The 17234-nt window shown below is 36.3% G+C and overlaps 1 protein-coding gene across 2 annotated transcripts in view; it reads right to left on the bottom strand.

The window, feature by feature from the left end:
* The window catches only part of LOC106868119 (uncharacterized), an 18126-nt gene extending 4492 nt beyond the window's left edge, over nucleotides 1-13634 (bottom strand). The window contains exons 1-3 of one of the 2 annotated variants that reach the window (XM_052971206.1): nucleotides 13344-13634; nucleotides 9071-9250; nucleotides 1782-1880 (exon numbers count right to left, since the gene is read on the bottom strand). In XM_052971206.1, the coding sequence (XP_052827166.1) occupies nucleotides 1782-1880; nucleotides 9071-9250; nucleotides 13344-13421 (357 nt within the window). In that variant the 5' untranslated portion in view covers nucleotides 13422-13634. The remainder of the gene's footprint in view (nucleotides 1-1781; nucleotides 1881-9070; nucleotides 9251-13343) is intronic. The other variant, XM_052971200.1, reaches the window with a different exon arrangement.
* Nucleotides 13635-17234: the final 3600 nt, after the last annotated feature.

Genomic DNA, 17234 nt, shown 5'->3' with positions numbered 1-17234 from the left:
TATATATATATATATATATATATATATATATATATATGACAGGCTCCTTACAGTTTCCATCTACCAAATCCACTCACAAAACCTTGGTTGGCCCAGAGCTATAGTAGAAAACACCTGTTCAAGTGCCAAAAAGTGGAACTGAACCCAAAACCATGTGATTGGGAATCAAACTTCTTAACCACAACTACACTTACCTTAGATAGAATATCTAGATATTTACACAGACTTCCAAGAGTATATACAAAGTTTTAGTCATTCACACACATGCATGCATACACACACTAATAGTGTAACGTATATTTATAATTCATTTTTTTAATATTATGCATTTTATGAATAATAAAGTCTTTTCAGTTACAACATGGCTAATCATTCGTTCACAGACTTCTCACAGCAAGATTAACAGGAATTTCTGTGCAACTTAAGTGGAATATACTCCACAAGGTATTTTTGTTTGAAAACCGTAGTTTATTGTTTTCACACGAATATAAAGTGCCAAAAAGATTCATACATACATGCAGAAGGTTACTGCATGGTTTGCATCTATTAAATTTCATTCACAAAGCATTGCACAACCTGAGTTTATGATAGAAGACACTTGCCCAAAGTGTTGCATGGTGGAACTGAACCTAGAACCCTCTAACTTCTTAACCACACAGCCATACTCGAGGCAGAGTTTACTCACCACACCTTAACCGTTTTAACATTCAGATTATTTTGTCAAATGTAATGTTTATTTATTCACATTATTTTGAATTCATCATGCATTATCTTGTAGCTTTGAAATTTTTATGATATGATTGCTTAATTTTAGAATGACATTGTCGGGCAGGTGTAAGAAGAAAGACCTGACCAGTATGAAATAAAACAGGTAGAACATTTTAGTTGGATATGGCTGATTTAAATGCTCAAGGGTTAAAGTAGTAGTTCTCAACCAGTTGCCAGTACCTCCTGACTGGCCTTCATGCTGGTGGCACGTAAAAGCACCCACTACACTCTCGGAGTGGTTGGTGTTAGGAAGGGCATCCAACTGTATTAACTCTGCCAAATCAGATTGGAGCCTGGTGTAGCCATCTGGTTCACCAGTCCTCAAACAAACTGTCCAACCCATGCTAGCATGGAAAGTGGACGTTAAACGATGATGATGATGATGATGATTCATATAAGACTTTGTTGTTAAAATTTAGGTGCAATAAACTGGTTAAACTTCTACAATATACAAAATATTTTAACAACTTTTTTATGCAATTCTCAATAATGTCAAATTATAAAAATGTAATCAGAATCTTTTAAACATCAAATGGCTTTGAGGGTCCACCTAAGTAAAACAGAAACCAAAAGGCAAAAAATGGTTGAGAACCACTAACGTAAAGAATTCATCTGATGATTCCAAGCAAAACGTTTATAATCTTTATCAAGACAAGCACAGGTATAGCTCTGTGGTAAGAAGTTTGCTTCCTAACCACATGGTTCTGGGTTCAGTCTCACTGTATGACACCTTGGGCAAGTGTCTTCTACTGTAATCTTGGGCCAACCAAAGTCTTGTGAGTGGATTTGGTGGATGGATATTGAAAGAAGCACAGTGTGTGTGTGTGTGTGTGTGTTTGTCTGTCTGTGTTTGTCTTCCAGTGTCACTTGACAACAGGTGTTAATGTGTTTACATCCCTGTAACTAAAGAGTTCAGCAAGTACAGGAGTTAATTCATTTGATCAAATTTTTTGAATGTAGTACACCAGCTTGACCACAGTCTAAATGAGAAAAAGAAGACATTTTATACTCACTCGGAATTTTTCAGTGTTCTTAGTCTTTTCTTCATCTTTCTCATTTTTCTTTCTTTCAAGAAATAATTTATAATTTTCACATTTTTTTCTCTTGACAGGCTGCAAACATAAAACAGAATAGGGAAGAAAGTCACAATTTTGTTCAGCTTAAAAAGTAAAAACAATTCACAAAGTTAGTCATTCAAAGCATATAATCATCCTAAAGAATCAAAGCGATTGTTTTTAACCTTATTTTATGTCCAAATTTAAACAAGCATCAAGGCAGAAGCAACATTATTTATTTATTTTGTATAGTGGCTGTGTGGTAAGATGCTTGCTTCCCAACCACATGGTTCAGGGTTCAGTCCCACTGCATGGCACCTTGGGCAAGTATCTTCAACTATAGACTTGGGCTGACCAAAGCTTTGAGTGGATTTAGTAGACAGGAACTGAAAGAAGCCCATCGTGTATGTATGCATATATATGTGTATGTATGTATATACATATATGTATATATGTTTGTCTGTATTTGTCCCCCACCACTGCTTAACAACTGGTGTAGGTGTGTTTACACCCCTGTAACTGAGCAATTCAGCAAAAGAACTGATAAAATAAGTACTGGGCTTCAAAAAAACAAGTCTTGGGGTCAGTTTGTTTGATTAAAAATCTTTCAAGGTGGTGCCCCAGCATGGCCACTGTCAAGTGACTGAAACAAATAAAGGTAAAAGATAGGAATAGGCGAACAATACTATTGTCAGTAAGAGACCTCTAGTGGGCTAATTATCGGTTTTTGGCATTCCGATGTCACTGAAAGCAGTCATAAACAATGGTGTGAGTGGGCAAGATGTGTGTGTGTGTGTGTCAACACGTGTAGACCCACCCTTCTTCATTTTATCTTTTAATTTAGATCCTTTGTCATGTTTTATTCTTGTATTACTTTATGTTTGTTATGTATTCACTGAAATCTATAGCCAGACCAATTTACTGGTTATAACCCAGAAATGTCTTCCATTCACTGTCAGTATAGCCAATATCCTACAGGGGACTACAACATGCCACGCGAAATTCAGTATATGTAACAAAGTATCTTATTTAAAATGTGACATCTGACGAGATGCAACCTGCAAATATGGAGGCAACACAACTAGCTGTGCAATATCCCACCCAGAAGGGACAGATGCAGGATGTGTTGAAACAGTCGTAGTGCTGAATAAAAATTCTTGCCAACTCCATTTTTCATTTCCCTCATTCATTATAAACTCAACGCACACTACAGAATTCTTGACATAGATCCAGTACAATTATATCATAACCGTGGATGACATCAAATAGACTAAACGGTGTGAGTGCTCTAGCAAATTCTTGCCAAACATACTTGCACAAATGATTTGTCTATAGTGATCAAGTGTTTGTGCTGTACGTACTGTCTGACTGGCCTTCGTGCTGGTGGCACGTAAAAGCACCCACTACACTCTTGGAGTGGTTGGCGTTAGGAAGGGCAGCCAGCTGTAGAAACTCTGCCAAATCAGATTGGAGCCTGGTATAGCCACCTGGTTCACCAGTCCTCAGTCAAATCATCCAACTCATGCTAGCATGGAAAGCGGACATTAAACGATGATGATGATGATTAGCTCACTCCCTCCATCAAATCGATGTTGCCTGAACAGGTGCAAGTTGTACTATACATCAGGTGCTGAAGTGATTATATAGAGAAACATGAGATGAAGTGTTTTGCTCAAGAATACAACACACCACCCAATCCAGGAATTGAAACCACAATCTCACAATCATGAGTGCAACACCCAAACCACAAGGCCATGTACCCTCACATATATATATGTATATAAACATATACATGTGTGTGAGTCTGTATTCCTATAGTCTTGATCTTGTTTGCATGCTGTGCAAAAGCAATGTCACTGTGTAGGCTGTATTATTGATTACATCAGTCACAGAAACATGTTTGACCATTCAATAGCTTATCATATGAAAGCCCAAAGGAAATAGTATTTTGTTTACAAACAAGTAGGGTTGGTAACAAAAGAGAGCAGTCATCCAGTTTCACTGAAAGTGCCTCAAAACATTCCAAAGGTTCTTCCTGTTAGCCAGCTATGGTATCCAACTGGCTATTATATTTCACATTATGAATCATAATTCTAAGTAGTTAATCTAAAAAGAACAAGGAAGTTTACAACAAAAAACTCATGCAAAATTCAGGACAACAAATTGGGTTCAACTGAAATATTTGTACATTATTTACATTTGACGGGTATTTGTCCTCGTCTTGTTTGTTGTTAACACGTTTCGGCTGATATACCTTCCAGCCTTCATCAGATGTCTTGGAGAAATTTCGAACCTGGGTTCTCATTCCTAAGGTATTTTTCAATATTATTATTATTATTATTATTATCATCATTATTCAGGTCACTGCCTAGAATCGAACTCGGAATCTTGGGGTTAGTAGCCCACGCTCTTAACCACTACGCCATATTGAAAAATACCTTAGGAATAAGAACCCAGGTTCGAAATTTCCCCAAGACACCTGATGAAGGCTGGAGGGTATACCAGCCAAAACGTTGTATTAACAACAAAGAAGATGAAGACAAATATCCATCAAATGTAAATAATGTACATAGTTCCTCATCTCTTAAATATAGAACTGTGAGATATTTACATAAATTTTTCCATACTATGCATTAAATTTAATGAAAGCTGAGCAGAAATATCAAACAAACCTGATGATATCTCTCTCATCTAATCTATGCTAATATGGGAAAAGTGGACATTAAAACAATGATGATGTTGACAATGATGTTTGAGCAGCCAACATCAACAATGGCAATGAAGTTAATGTTCTTGAAGATGATTATTACAGTTACATGTTTCCAAAGTTAAGGACTGAGACCAGCTGATCGCACGCTGCTTCAAGAGAGATGATTGGAAAGTTATCAGTTTGGATATTTTGTTGGATTTGTCATCAAAAGAGCTGTCACTTCTATTGCTGTCATTGTGAGGTGGAATGAAGTACTGAGTGCAATAAGTATGGTGACTTTATTTAAAGCTGTAACGCTGGAGAGCATCTTTAGAAGTGAAAGATAGTGGAGATAGTCTCTAGATATAGAGGCTAAGTGTGAATAAACCTGCCTTGTGACAAACAAGTAGTCATGGGCCATTAGTAGCAGCAATGCAATGACCCAACAGTAGCATTGTTAGATCTATAAAAAAACTGCACATAACCTTCGATGATGCTCTGTAACAAAGTGAACAAAAATTACTTTCAAATAAACTTTGCTTTCATCTATGAGTTAAATAGATGCTGACTTCTCTCTCAAGCTATCCCATCATTGATGTTCCTCTAGGTCAAGGGCATGAGAGTGTCTATGTCTGCTTACCACAATACAGGTACCTAAAACAGTAGTGATGGTATGGTACATGAGAAGAAAAAGTTCTGTGGTAAGAGAGAGGGAGAGATATTGCTTGTATTTTAAACTGTCATTTCGTTTGACTACAATGAAAGTGACAACACAATTTTCTATTTCTTCCTTATTCTCATCTGAGTAGGAGGAGCATCAAATGTTAGATTCTTCCCTCTTCACAGCCACAGAATTTGACAAACTCTTATGGTAATGTAGACCATCACTAATTTTCTCAGATTTCATTCTACTTCTAATAAAGATGTCTAGATTGGGAAATGCAAGTAAGAAGTTTCAGCAAAGTTGAGTAAGATTTTTTTTTCCTAACAGACCAGAATGCACAGCTGTTGTTGAGTTGAGGATTTTCAGGTTGTGTGCTCTGCTTGGATAAGTTTTCCTTGTAAATTAACAACTCCACATTAGCATTGGTAAGTGATTTCTAAAAGGTGTGGCATTTCATGCTGAACCTCTTATAAGTCACTCAAATTACAATTTTGATAATCTGTGAAATGTATAGAAATACTGAGCTAATTCTTTCAAGAATACGCTCAGTAATCTATCTCAGATGGGTTACAGATGAAATGTATTCAGTCATGAGCAATTAAGAAAGAATTACCAGAAATTCAAACAATTAACTGATTTAAACAATTGAAAAATGCATACAATCATGGATGTATGATATTTGTTTAATATTCTTACCAGGAAGGTATGAGACCACCAAAGAGTAAAGGTAGAAAAAAATTAGGTATATTTAGATATCCTATAGAATAGCATCCAAGATAAACTAATGTGAAACATGAAAGAGAGAGAGATAGACAGACAAAGAGTGAGAGAGAGAGAGAGAGTGCCTTATGTAGTTACTCTACTTGGTAGAAACAGCTGCCAAATCTTCCTTATATTGTATGTACTCCACTACCTTAAATAACGAAAGAATGCATTGGGTGTAGTTTGAGGCAGATCTCTTAACTCAGATTACGCTGCCAAAAGTAATGCTTATTTATTCATATTGCTTTGAATTAATCATGCATTATCTCAAGTTTTGAAATTTTGATGATGTGATTGTATATTTTTAGTATGACATTGTAAGGTAGGTGTGAGAATCCAGACCTGGCTGGTTTGAACATAAAACAAGTAGACTATTTGGGCCAGATATGGCCGGTTCAAATGTTAAAGGGTTAAAGGACTGGAAGGGCTTTGACTGTAGGTCACCTCAATCAGAGTTGACCCAATGTTAAACCACAACAAAATGAGAGCAAAAGCAGAGAGAGAGAGTTGCAACTCATCCAACCTATCAAATACTAGCATATAACAAATTAAAATCAAAATTTAGCAAAAAAGAGTATTTGTAGCATTTCATTGCAAAAATTGATGTGCCAAATCAGTAAATTTCTAAAATATATGTAGTTGTTTTAAACATTTATTTAAAAAATCTCAAATACTTCAACATCAACAATTTAATGACTTTTCACAAATTGATTATAAGTATGGGAGTCTGGTATATTATTGTGAAGATCACTGGCTGTGTAAAGAGAAGACGTTTTAACACTTTTATTGCCTCAAAGAAGAAATATGCAGCTTTTTGGAGATGAAAAAAATTGTTCCCAAACTGATCTTGCATTTCACATGGATATTATTACCCAAATAATAATTCTTACATAAAATGTAAAAGAAAAATCAGTAAATTATGGATTGTATCATCATGCCAAAGGTTTTGAAATCTAACTTAGGAAAATCAATAAATAATCACCTAATCCATGCTAGCATTGAAAAATGGGTGTAAAACAAATGAACACAGGACTGGTGGCATTAACCAACCACAAGAAGTCTTAATATGTAATTCATGCTGCTGAGTGAAATGACTTAAAACAGAACCATGATCTAGGTTTAATGATTTTAAAGTCAAAGAAGTTGATTTTATTTTATGTATTTTGCAAGTCCATTTAATATTGTTGCAAAAGTAAAACAAGAAAAATAAGTGCAAGGGGAAATAACCGAAATTCAGAGAAAGGAACTTTTGAGTCTAACATTTCAAAATGAATCCTTTAATGCAGTTTTATATACTTCTTCCTGAAGAATCCCACCTCACAAGAAACATGCTTTGCTAGTAGATACGTCACTATGTTCCATAGTTCCTACAAATATGAGTAAGATTTTTCTCTGAATGAAAGCCATTAAATCAAAAACATCAAAAATTATAGACAATGATAATGAAAACAGTTTGTTAGTTGACTATCTCGAATATTTCCAAAAACTGAAACTAAGTTTTGCATCATCAAGTTACATATTAAAATTTTCAAGTAATTTCTTTTTTTTTACTATCATCATCATCATCTTTGTTGTCTTAATGCTCACTTTTTTATGCTTGCATGATCCGACAGTTCTCAGTGAAACAGATATTCTACAGTCATCTGCCATTACTCTTGTCATCCTTCACAATATTGGACATGTTTCCACAGAAGATTGGAAATAAATGACACAGCACATATGATGATGATACACATTTACAACTATCATCAAGATGAGAAAACACACATGTACACACATACATACACAAACACAAACAGTGGCCTTCTTTCAGTTTCTGTTTGCCAAATATAATTATAAAGTTTTGGTCAACGTAGGGCAATAGAAGACTCTAGCCCAAGTTTCCACACAGTGGGACTGAACCTGAACTCATGCAGTTGGGAAGTGAACTTCTTTACCACACAACTGCATCTGTGCCTACTAACACCCATGCCAATGCAAAACCTATATAAACATTTTAAAAATAGGCGTAGGAGTGGCTGCGTAGTAAGTAGCTTGCTTACCAACCACATGGCTCCGGGTTCAGTCCCATAGCGTGACACCTTGGGCAAGAGTCTTCTACTAAAGCCTCGGGCCGACCAAAGCCTTGTGAGTGGATTTAGTAGATGAAAACTGAAAGAAGTCTGTTGTATATATGTGTGTATATATATATATATATGTATGTGTGTGTGTATATGTATGTGTGTCTGTGTTTGTCCTTCCAACATCGCTTGACAACAGATGCTGGTGTGTTAACGTCCCCGTAACTTAGCAGTTCGGCAAAAGAGACCAATAGAATAAATACTAGGCTTACAAAGAATAAGTCCTGGGGTCGATTTGCTCGACTAACGGCGGTGCTCCAGCATGGCCGCAGTCAAATGACTAAAACAAGTAAAAAAGTATGGTTTTCTGAGTGTAATATATGGTGTACCTTGCTTGTATAAGATGTTTGTTAAATTATCCTTTTAGCAATGTGGCCAATTTGTGGTGAGCAATATCTCATAAGAACTGCCACTAGAGGAAGCTTGTTTATGCCTGCTCTAGACTGTGTGGGAGCCTACACAAGAGCTGGCAGGGGACAGCAAGCCAAGACCTATATCAAGTAGATTTGTGACAACATAAACTGCAAGTCCTCTGACCATCAGAATATGATTAACAACAGAAATGGGTGACAACAAAGGATCACAGGAATCTGTACAAGCAGTGTGACATGACTATCAAGTCCACTACTATTCCTCATGCATATTTTAGACAAATAAGTTTGCTTCCCAAGTTCAGTCCCACTGCATGGCTTTCTACTATAGCCCCCGGGCCAACAAAAGCTTTGCGAGAGGATTTGGTAGAGAGAAACCAAAAGAAGATCATAACTATATGGTATGTGTGTGTGTGTGTGTGTGTGTGTGTGTCTCCTTGCCATTGCCATACAAGCAATGTCATTCATTTCCAATATTCAGCAAAAATATATCTGGCCATGGACTATTACCTTACTTGGAAATAGGGGAGGCTTGGCATCAGAAATTTGCCTCAAATATACACCATCTGACCCATGCAAGCATTGAAAAGTGGACGTTAAGTGATGATAATGAAGAAGTCAATAAGAAGTAAAAGTCTTACATGTGCTCCAAGTTTTATGAGATAAGATTCAATAGCCTGCTCTCTTTCTTTTCCTGTATAAGCTGACAGAGCTAATTTGGAAACTTCTCGTTTTAAATTACCAGATCTGAAATCTTTTATCTCTTTGTGTTTCTCTGTGGATTTTTCCTTTTTTCTTTTATTATGTTGCTGATGAAAATTCTGGAAATATAAGAAAAACAATACATTTTAGAAGTGTTTGTCATTATACCACATTTTGACAAATACAACGGTGAAATGGAGTGCGTGTGTGTGCACGCGCATACATACATACACATGCATATATATATATATTGGAAATTTCACTGCACATATGATTATCTTTTGAATTTTTGAAAATTCTATAATATAATCTAAAATAAGTTATTAAGACTAGATACCGGCTATGTCAGAGTTATCTGTTATTGCAAAACTTAACTTAACTGACATGGCATATTTGAAGCAGAATAGCATTGTTGTAAAATAAAAAAATATTCATAACGATAGTCTATTCCACCTTCCATGCTCATCATCATCATTTCCATGCTGGTATGGACTGAACGTGTGTGTGTGTGTGAGCATAACTAATCAGCCTTGTGTGTGGATTTAGTAACTGAAAACCGAAAAAATCTTGTTTTAATGTGTATTTATGAAAATAATAAACAATTTTGTGATATCCTGTTGTAATATCCTAATACACGATACGTTACGAACTGAAAGAGGAATTGTGATACAGGAAGGGAGGTAACCTCGGCGAGCAGAATGAAGACTGAAACATTGGGTAAGTGTTTAGTTATTTTAAGTAAATATATTCTACAAAATTTTAGATAAAATATATTGCATTTCATATTTTAATCTACAGCTCTTGCTAGCATATGCTGGGGTAAATATATGTATTAAGGTACGAACGTAAACTTTTAATGAACTCACAACCTTCAATGTTGGAACAAATTCTGCAATGTTTTCTATCTGGCTTTCTAACAACCTAGCTTTGATCCACAAAAATATAAATTTGATGTCATATTCAGTGCCACGTTGAAAACAACCAACACACATTGTAAAGTGGTTGGCGTTAGGAAGGGCATCCAACCGTAGAAACCAAGCCTATTTAGATTGGAATCTGGTGTAAATCTCCAGCTTGCCAACTCTGGTCAAACCACCCAACTCATGCCAGCATGGAAAACAGACATTAGAGGATGATGATGATGATGACAGGGTGTTAAATATTAGAGCAGAGTGGTTGTTTAGCACCAGTTCAGCCCTGATCCAGCAGAGTTCTAGCCATGACCATCCTTTCTTGTATTCAGTGAATCTAGGACTACAATATTCAATGTATCCTATATTTTAAAGTTGTATGGTGTGGTCTTAGCAATATTTCTAGCAGGTCAAAAAACCATGTGGAAGTTAATCATTACTATCACCATTTAATGTTAATTTTTCCATACCTGCATTGGTTAAACAAATCTTCTCTAGCACAGGATCTCCTCACTTATTGTGATCCTTTATGAAGCTTCAACCTCAGTCCTACTGCATGGCACCTTGGGCAAGTGTCTTCTACTATAGCACTGTGTCAACCAAATGCTCATGAGTGGATTTGGTAGACAGAAACTGAAAAAAAGGCTGTCTCATTTCCAAAATTCTGTAGAAAACATAGCTGACCACAGAAAATCTGCCTCAACAAACTTTGTCTGACCCATGCAAGCATAGAATGGCAGGTGTTAAAATTATTTTTTTATTATGTAACATTACACTTTATACATAAGCAGTTCACTAGTTAAGGGACATCCACTAGAGAGTTGCTCACCAAAGTCAAACACCTGTGATCTCTCACTCTTGTGAACCTGTTAAAGGATTGATGCTAACTCTTACAACAGCAAAGCTTTGTATTGTTATCTGGCATGAGAATATAGCAAAATTGCTCTATTCCTCTTTCATTTCTTGAAGTGCAAGCATCCTGTGAGATTGTTTCACTATAACATCCACTTTGTCAGCTTTTTGTGTCAAAGAGCTGATAACAACTTACTCATTGTTACCTCTAACAATAACCCTCCAATTCAGATGGTACCACTCTTCCTTTTTCTGCAAAATGGTATCATCAGCATTTAATATGAACACCTCATGCAAGAGTTTCACTTTCTATGAATAGAGATTGTGAAAGCATCAAATGTGAGCCAACTTCATGTACTAGGATTTGCAGCCAAATCTCTCATATCACCTAAAAAAAGGGAAGGGCACACTGGAAAATGGAGTTCTCCATTAGGGATCAGCAATTTCTTTTACAATGGCTCAATTTTTTTTAAACATTCACACACATGTATATTACATCACATCTTACATATAAATCTATCTCAGCATGTTCCCTTACCCTACCATTTCCATCACAGGCAATGTTAATGCAAGCAAAAATTAACACTTTAGTATTCAGGTCATTCTGTCTAATGGAATGCTTATTTATTCACATTGTTTTGAATTACTCATGCATTATCTTTTTGCGTTGAGATTTCAATGATATGCTTGTTTATTTCTCAAATAACATTGTATGGTAAGCATGAAAGGCTAAATATGGTCAGTCTGTACATAAAACGAGTATAATATTTGGGCTGGATATGGCCAGCTTAAATGCTAAAGGGTTAAACATTTTGTGACACAAAAAGAGTAAGTAAAAGTCATCAACTACTCAATAGCCCACATATGCATTAACTTTGAACTGAATTTTTTTAGGAAGAGTCTAAGATCACTTCTGTAGCACATCTGCTGTGAAGATCCTAGATTGGATAGTCACTCTAAAACACCTTTGAGCTTAGTCCTGCCCCTTCAGAGCGAACATGGGAATCTAATCTCCTTCAACAAAGACAGACATAATCATTACACATGTAAAGGAAAATGTATTGCATGATCTAAAACCTTTGAAGTTGCTCATGGTGCATGCCAGGCCTCACAATAACTGATCTGTATGCAGCAATGCCAAAGCTGCTTCTAAAGAAACAGACTCCTTCTTCAGGACATTAATCAGTTGTTGAGTTCATGTTTGTTATCCAGTTTTACAACACTTACCACTCAGATTTATGGGAAACATGCAAAATTATTAGTTTACATATTTTGTGTTATTTTTATTTTTTAAGATTTACACATGCATGGAGAGAGAGAACTCAATACATGACTATATGTACTTTTTTTTATTTTATAATCAGCATAAAGTTACAAAAATGACTCTGAAACTCTCAATCAGTGAGTCACTTTTATAACTTTCTGCCTATTATAAAATAATATGGGAGTAGGCGCAAAAGTAGTAACCTGGGCCAATGAGTAACCTCTGATTTCTTGTTATTTTCTACGTGTTTGAAATCAATATATTGCAAGTATTGCATCATCATTTTGAATTGCTACATTATATTTAGGAGTAAAAATTGGTCTGTATAATTGTTGTTGAAGTTTAGGGAGTCCAAAACATAGTCAGGTGGCAGGTCCTATTTTCTCAAGAAATATTTCCTCAACTTTGACCAGTTGTAATTGAGGTTGTTAATAAAATATCGGGATAACTTTTGGTGTTTAGCAATCAATATTCTTTCCTCTGTTAGATTCCAAGTCAATTTTTTCCAGCACTAATGTTTAATTTCATCGTTTTCAAGTTTAAAATGAGTAATGTCTAATTTCAATCATTTCTTCTCTTTAACTGCATGGTGAGTAAATATATTACAAAGAGGACACGCCAGCAGATTGTGAAAAAGCAATATAGAATATTTTATGTGGATCTTTTAAAATTTAGTCGAGTTTCGTTGATTTCACATCATGTGCCATTCTTCCTTGTTCCTCTTTCATTTGATCTAGATATTTAAATTTTTTTCTTGAATTTCTGATCTATATCCGATGTATAGGGTTGAATATTGATGTGTTTGAGTTTGTTTTCTGGAGAATTAAAACGACAAATTTACATTGTTTTGTCTTACTCATTTTGCCCGAGCCAAATTTGTCTTTCATATGCTCAGAGAACGGCGGTAATTTTTTGAAATAGTGATCAGATTATGTTATAAGCTTTTAATGCATTTAGGGAAGACCAATTGCTTAGGTTGATATAGTTTTTGTAAGGTAGTGAACATTTGTAAAAAGTATATTTTGTCTCAAAGTAAAAAATGCAACCAAACGACCTCATTTTGCCCCACCCTATCCCTTAAACATACTCGAATCATGAAATGTATATATAGAACACAATGTATGTTTAACCTCTAAAAGAAAACGTGAGAAATTTATCAGATAATTATTTCAAAAAGTATCTTACTTTTTTTTGCTTACTGGGATCTTTAAACACTACAATTTCTGGCTCCTTCTTGCCGATTTGAACTGAAGACGACGCCATTTTGGATTTCCTAAAGTGGAGTTAAAATAGTTAGCAATTTAAAGCCGCTATTACGAAAAAACAATAAAAGATTGACCGTAGGAACAATGTTAAATTCTTAAATTTTAAGTGAGATTTTAGTTTATAATTAATGATAAATGCATTTTTAACAATAAGAAATGTTGATGTAAGTGCGTTTATAACATAACACGTCTATTTTCCTTCCGCATGGCTGTGGTTAAGAAGCTCGCCTTGACACCACATGGTTTCTGGTTCAGTCCCAATACGCAGTACCTGGAATCCCGGGCCGACCAATGTCTAATGAATTAATTTGGTAGATGGGAACTATAACACTACATAAAACATAAATGAAAAGTGGTGCCTGTCAATTCAGAAAGATCCTTTCAAATTTTCACCAAATTATTTTTCATAAAATGTGGCTTGGTAAGCTGATGACAAAAATCGCTTTCATTTTTTTTTTCTAGAAATTGATAATAAAGATGTTACGAGCATGTAAAGTTATGTAATTTTATCCAGTCGAACACCTCCATTGTAAACATATCGTGTCTGTTGATTTCCATTGCCATTGAGATCAGCCCACACGAAACCTTTACAGGGTCTCCCAACTTGCTTTGAAGTCCTGCCAGATCTTCCTTAAACCACACCATAATGCCTAAAAGACAAAAAGGACGAAACATTGTGCCTCAGCACCGTTTATTTCCTTCTTTGGGGCAGGCTCACTTGTTGAATATGATGTATTCTTTTATCGAACTCACGACATTCGAGACACTTACTAGGTACAACAGATGGATATCAAATGTATTTTGGGCGGCGAGCTGGCTGAATAGTTAGCACACCGGGCAAAGTGCTTAGCGGTATTTCGTCTGTCTGTAGCGTTCTGAGTTCATATTCCACCGAGGTCGACTTTGCCTTTCATCCTTCCAGGTTTGATAAAGTAAGTACCAATCAAACACTGGAATTGATGTAATCGACGTATCTCTTTCCCGAAAGTGCTGACCCTGTGTCAAAATTTGAAACCGATATTAAATGTACTTTTTTCTTTTCCTTGCGATAAAATTGCTGACAAAGCTTGATAATAGAGAAAGAATTGGTTCCCACCTTTTTCCTTTAACCAATTCTTTCTCTACCACCAAATATTGGTTACAATTACATGAGCACTGCACCTTCCTCTAGATCAGTGCTTCTCAACCGGAGTCCATATGACTTTTAGGGGTCCATATAGGATTTTGTTGTTAAAGCATGTGCAATAAACTGGTTATACTGCTACAATACACAAAATATATCATGTAACCTAGCACCACTTAAATACTAAACTCTTCCCAATGAAATTCACCACTTAAACATCATATATCCAGCATCAGACTCCATAGACCAGACTATTTTTTCAATGACAGTAGGAAACCAGTAGTACTCTTTTACTAATTTACTTCTATGAGGTATACATGCGGAGAAATAAATTTGGCTTTTGTGAAGATATTTTCACTAAACATGTTTGTTCTATTAATAAGTTTAGTATCGTTTATTGTATGTTTTTTGTTGAAGGAAGTGAATTGATGAAGTTGATAGGGTACCAGCGCCAGATAGAAAGCTTTAGCGGAATTTGTTCCGACACCTAATAAGTTCATAAGTGTTTCCACGTGGTAAAAAAGACAATCTAGGGGCGTCAGACAGTCGGTGATATGGAGAGCTTTGACAGTCTATGCCATTAGTTAATGATGGAGTAAGCTATTCCACACGATAAAATAACTGGTATGGTGGAATCAGGTTAAATACAAGTTTGCGTAGTTCTGAGGTGTAATTTCAGATGAATAATAATAAGCGACAATGATGGTTTGCAGAATGGAAATAATTTCACAATGAACAAGCAAAGAATATTTACTGTGGAACTGTGCATGAGCCAGCTAGACCCAGGGAGGTTTTTTTTTAAATGTGATATGAGCGGCAAATGGTTTGAAGTTCATTAGCGGAACAGTTATAGCAATTGAATTATATTTCTTTCGTATTTAGGTTACAGATACATCCTTGTTTAATGATATTGAAAATAAAATATAGCCAAGCAGAACTTATTCTGAAGCGCCAATTTATTAGTGTACCATTTCTGTTGAATATATTTATCTTGACAAAAAAAAAAGGGGGAAAAAAAAAACAATGCAGCACCAAGCGCTTCAACTGGTCGCACACCTCAAGGTTTAACGGAACCTACTGAAGCAAGCCAGTACACTCACAGCATTACCACGGGCGATGGTGAGGCTAAGGCATTGGGAAAGCCAAGCGCCCTCACGGGCATCACCTGACACCTCGGTAAGGCGAACTGACAACATTGACAAGAACTTCGCGGTTAGTGGCCCAATCCTTCAGAACGTCTCAAATGCCACAGGCTGGAAGAGATAGTTCACTATCAAGACCCGATACTTCAGGTTTTTTTCCCGTTCGGCTACGGAAGAAGTGACCTCCCATTTACTGCAGCATCGAGGATGTGGGTGGGAGCAATGGAGTCGCAGACTGTGGCCTCCCAAATGAGGCATCTACTCGGGAACAGAGGGTAAGACCATCTGGTCTCTTTCCATCACTTGTGGATAACCCCGATGGCTTCAGAACAGGGGATATTAATCCGAGCAAGGACCTGCTCAATGATTAGGTTAAGCTCGGTGTGACGAGCGAAGCGACCTGCATTTAGGCAGCAAGACAGACCGTGATGACTTGTGGGGTTGAGGGGCCCACCACAGACGTCAGCTCCCACTCTGAGTGCGATGGAGATGCGCAGTTAATTTAGACTGAGTAGACCTCAAATGTTGGCTACAAGCAGAGCATCAATCCAGTCTCCCGAGAATTTTGCACTGGCTGAAAGTAGGCGACACCTTGAAAATTGATCAGATTGATCAAGAAGAGAGTTGAAAATGGCACCTGAATGCAGATTTTCCCATACTCTCTGTTTCTGGCTATCTTCAAATGTAACAGGAACTGACAAACTCAGCTCTCTCCGTTGTGATAGAGCTTCATCCATCTCCCTGTTGGAATTAGTCCATGTTGGAGAGGAGAGGATGTTGCCTACCAAAGGAGAGCAAGTGTGCATGGAGGAAAGAAAACAGGGAAGAGAGAGAGAGAGAGAGAGAGAGAGAGAGAGAGAGAGAGAGAGAGAGAGAGAGAGAGAGAGAGAGACGAGCAGCTTGTGCAGACCTAGACCTCCAAACCGTTTGGACAAAGCAACTTGGTCACAGGACTCTGGGGAGAGTTTGACATTGACCAAGCATTCGAGTTTCCTGAAGATATAAGTCATCAAAATAATGGAAGGACGACAAGAATCTATAAGAAGGACTAATTCTCAGAAAATACAATAGCTTAGGAATTGACAAGTAATTCCTAAGTATATATATATATATATATATATATATATATATAGATGAGATTTAAGGTATAATTATACTAATGTGTCCACCTGTTTTAATTTAATTAAATTCTATGTCTTTGCTCTTCATTTAAATTGATGTAATGATTGCATTGTTAAATTAAATGGAGTTGCATGAAACGATCGTACTGCATTATCTCTGAATATCCTTGTTGCTTATTTTGGTATATACTTTATTAAAAAGCAGCAGAAATATTACAAAAACTGTTACTCAGAGTTTCACGTTCCCGTTCGTTGGACAGTTTTGTTTAGATTCTAAAAAAACTGTCCGACGAACGAGAACTCTGAGTAACAGTTTTTGTGATATTTCTGCTGCTTTTCAATAAAGCATATTACTGTACCTCTGGTATTCGAGTACTATTTTTTCCACCTTGTATCGCATTTATGTGCTTACTCCAGTATATATA

Source organism: Octopus bimaculoides, chromosome 1, assembly GCF_001194135.2.
Source record: "Octopus bimaculoides isolate UCB-OBI-ISO-001 chromosome 1, ASM119413v2, whole genome shotgun sequence".
Taxonomy (NCBI): domain Eukaryota; kingdom Metazoa; phylum Mollusca; class Cephalopoda; order Octopoda; family Octopodidae; genus Octopus; species Octopus bimaculoides.
This window is presented reverse-complemented; position numbering and strand designations above follow the sequence as displayed.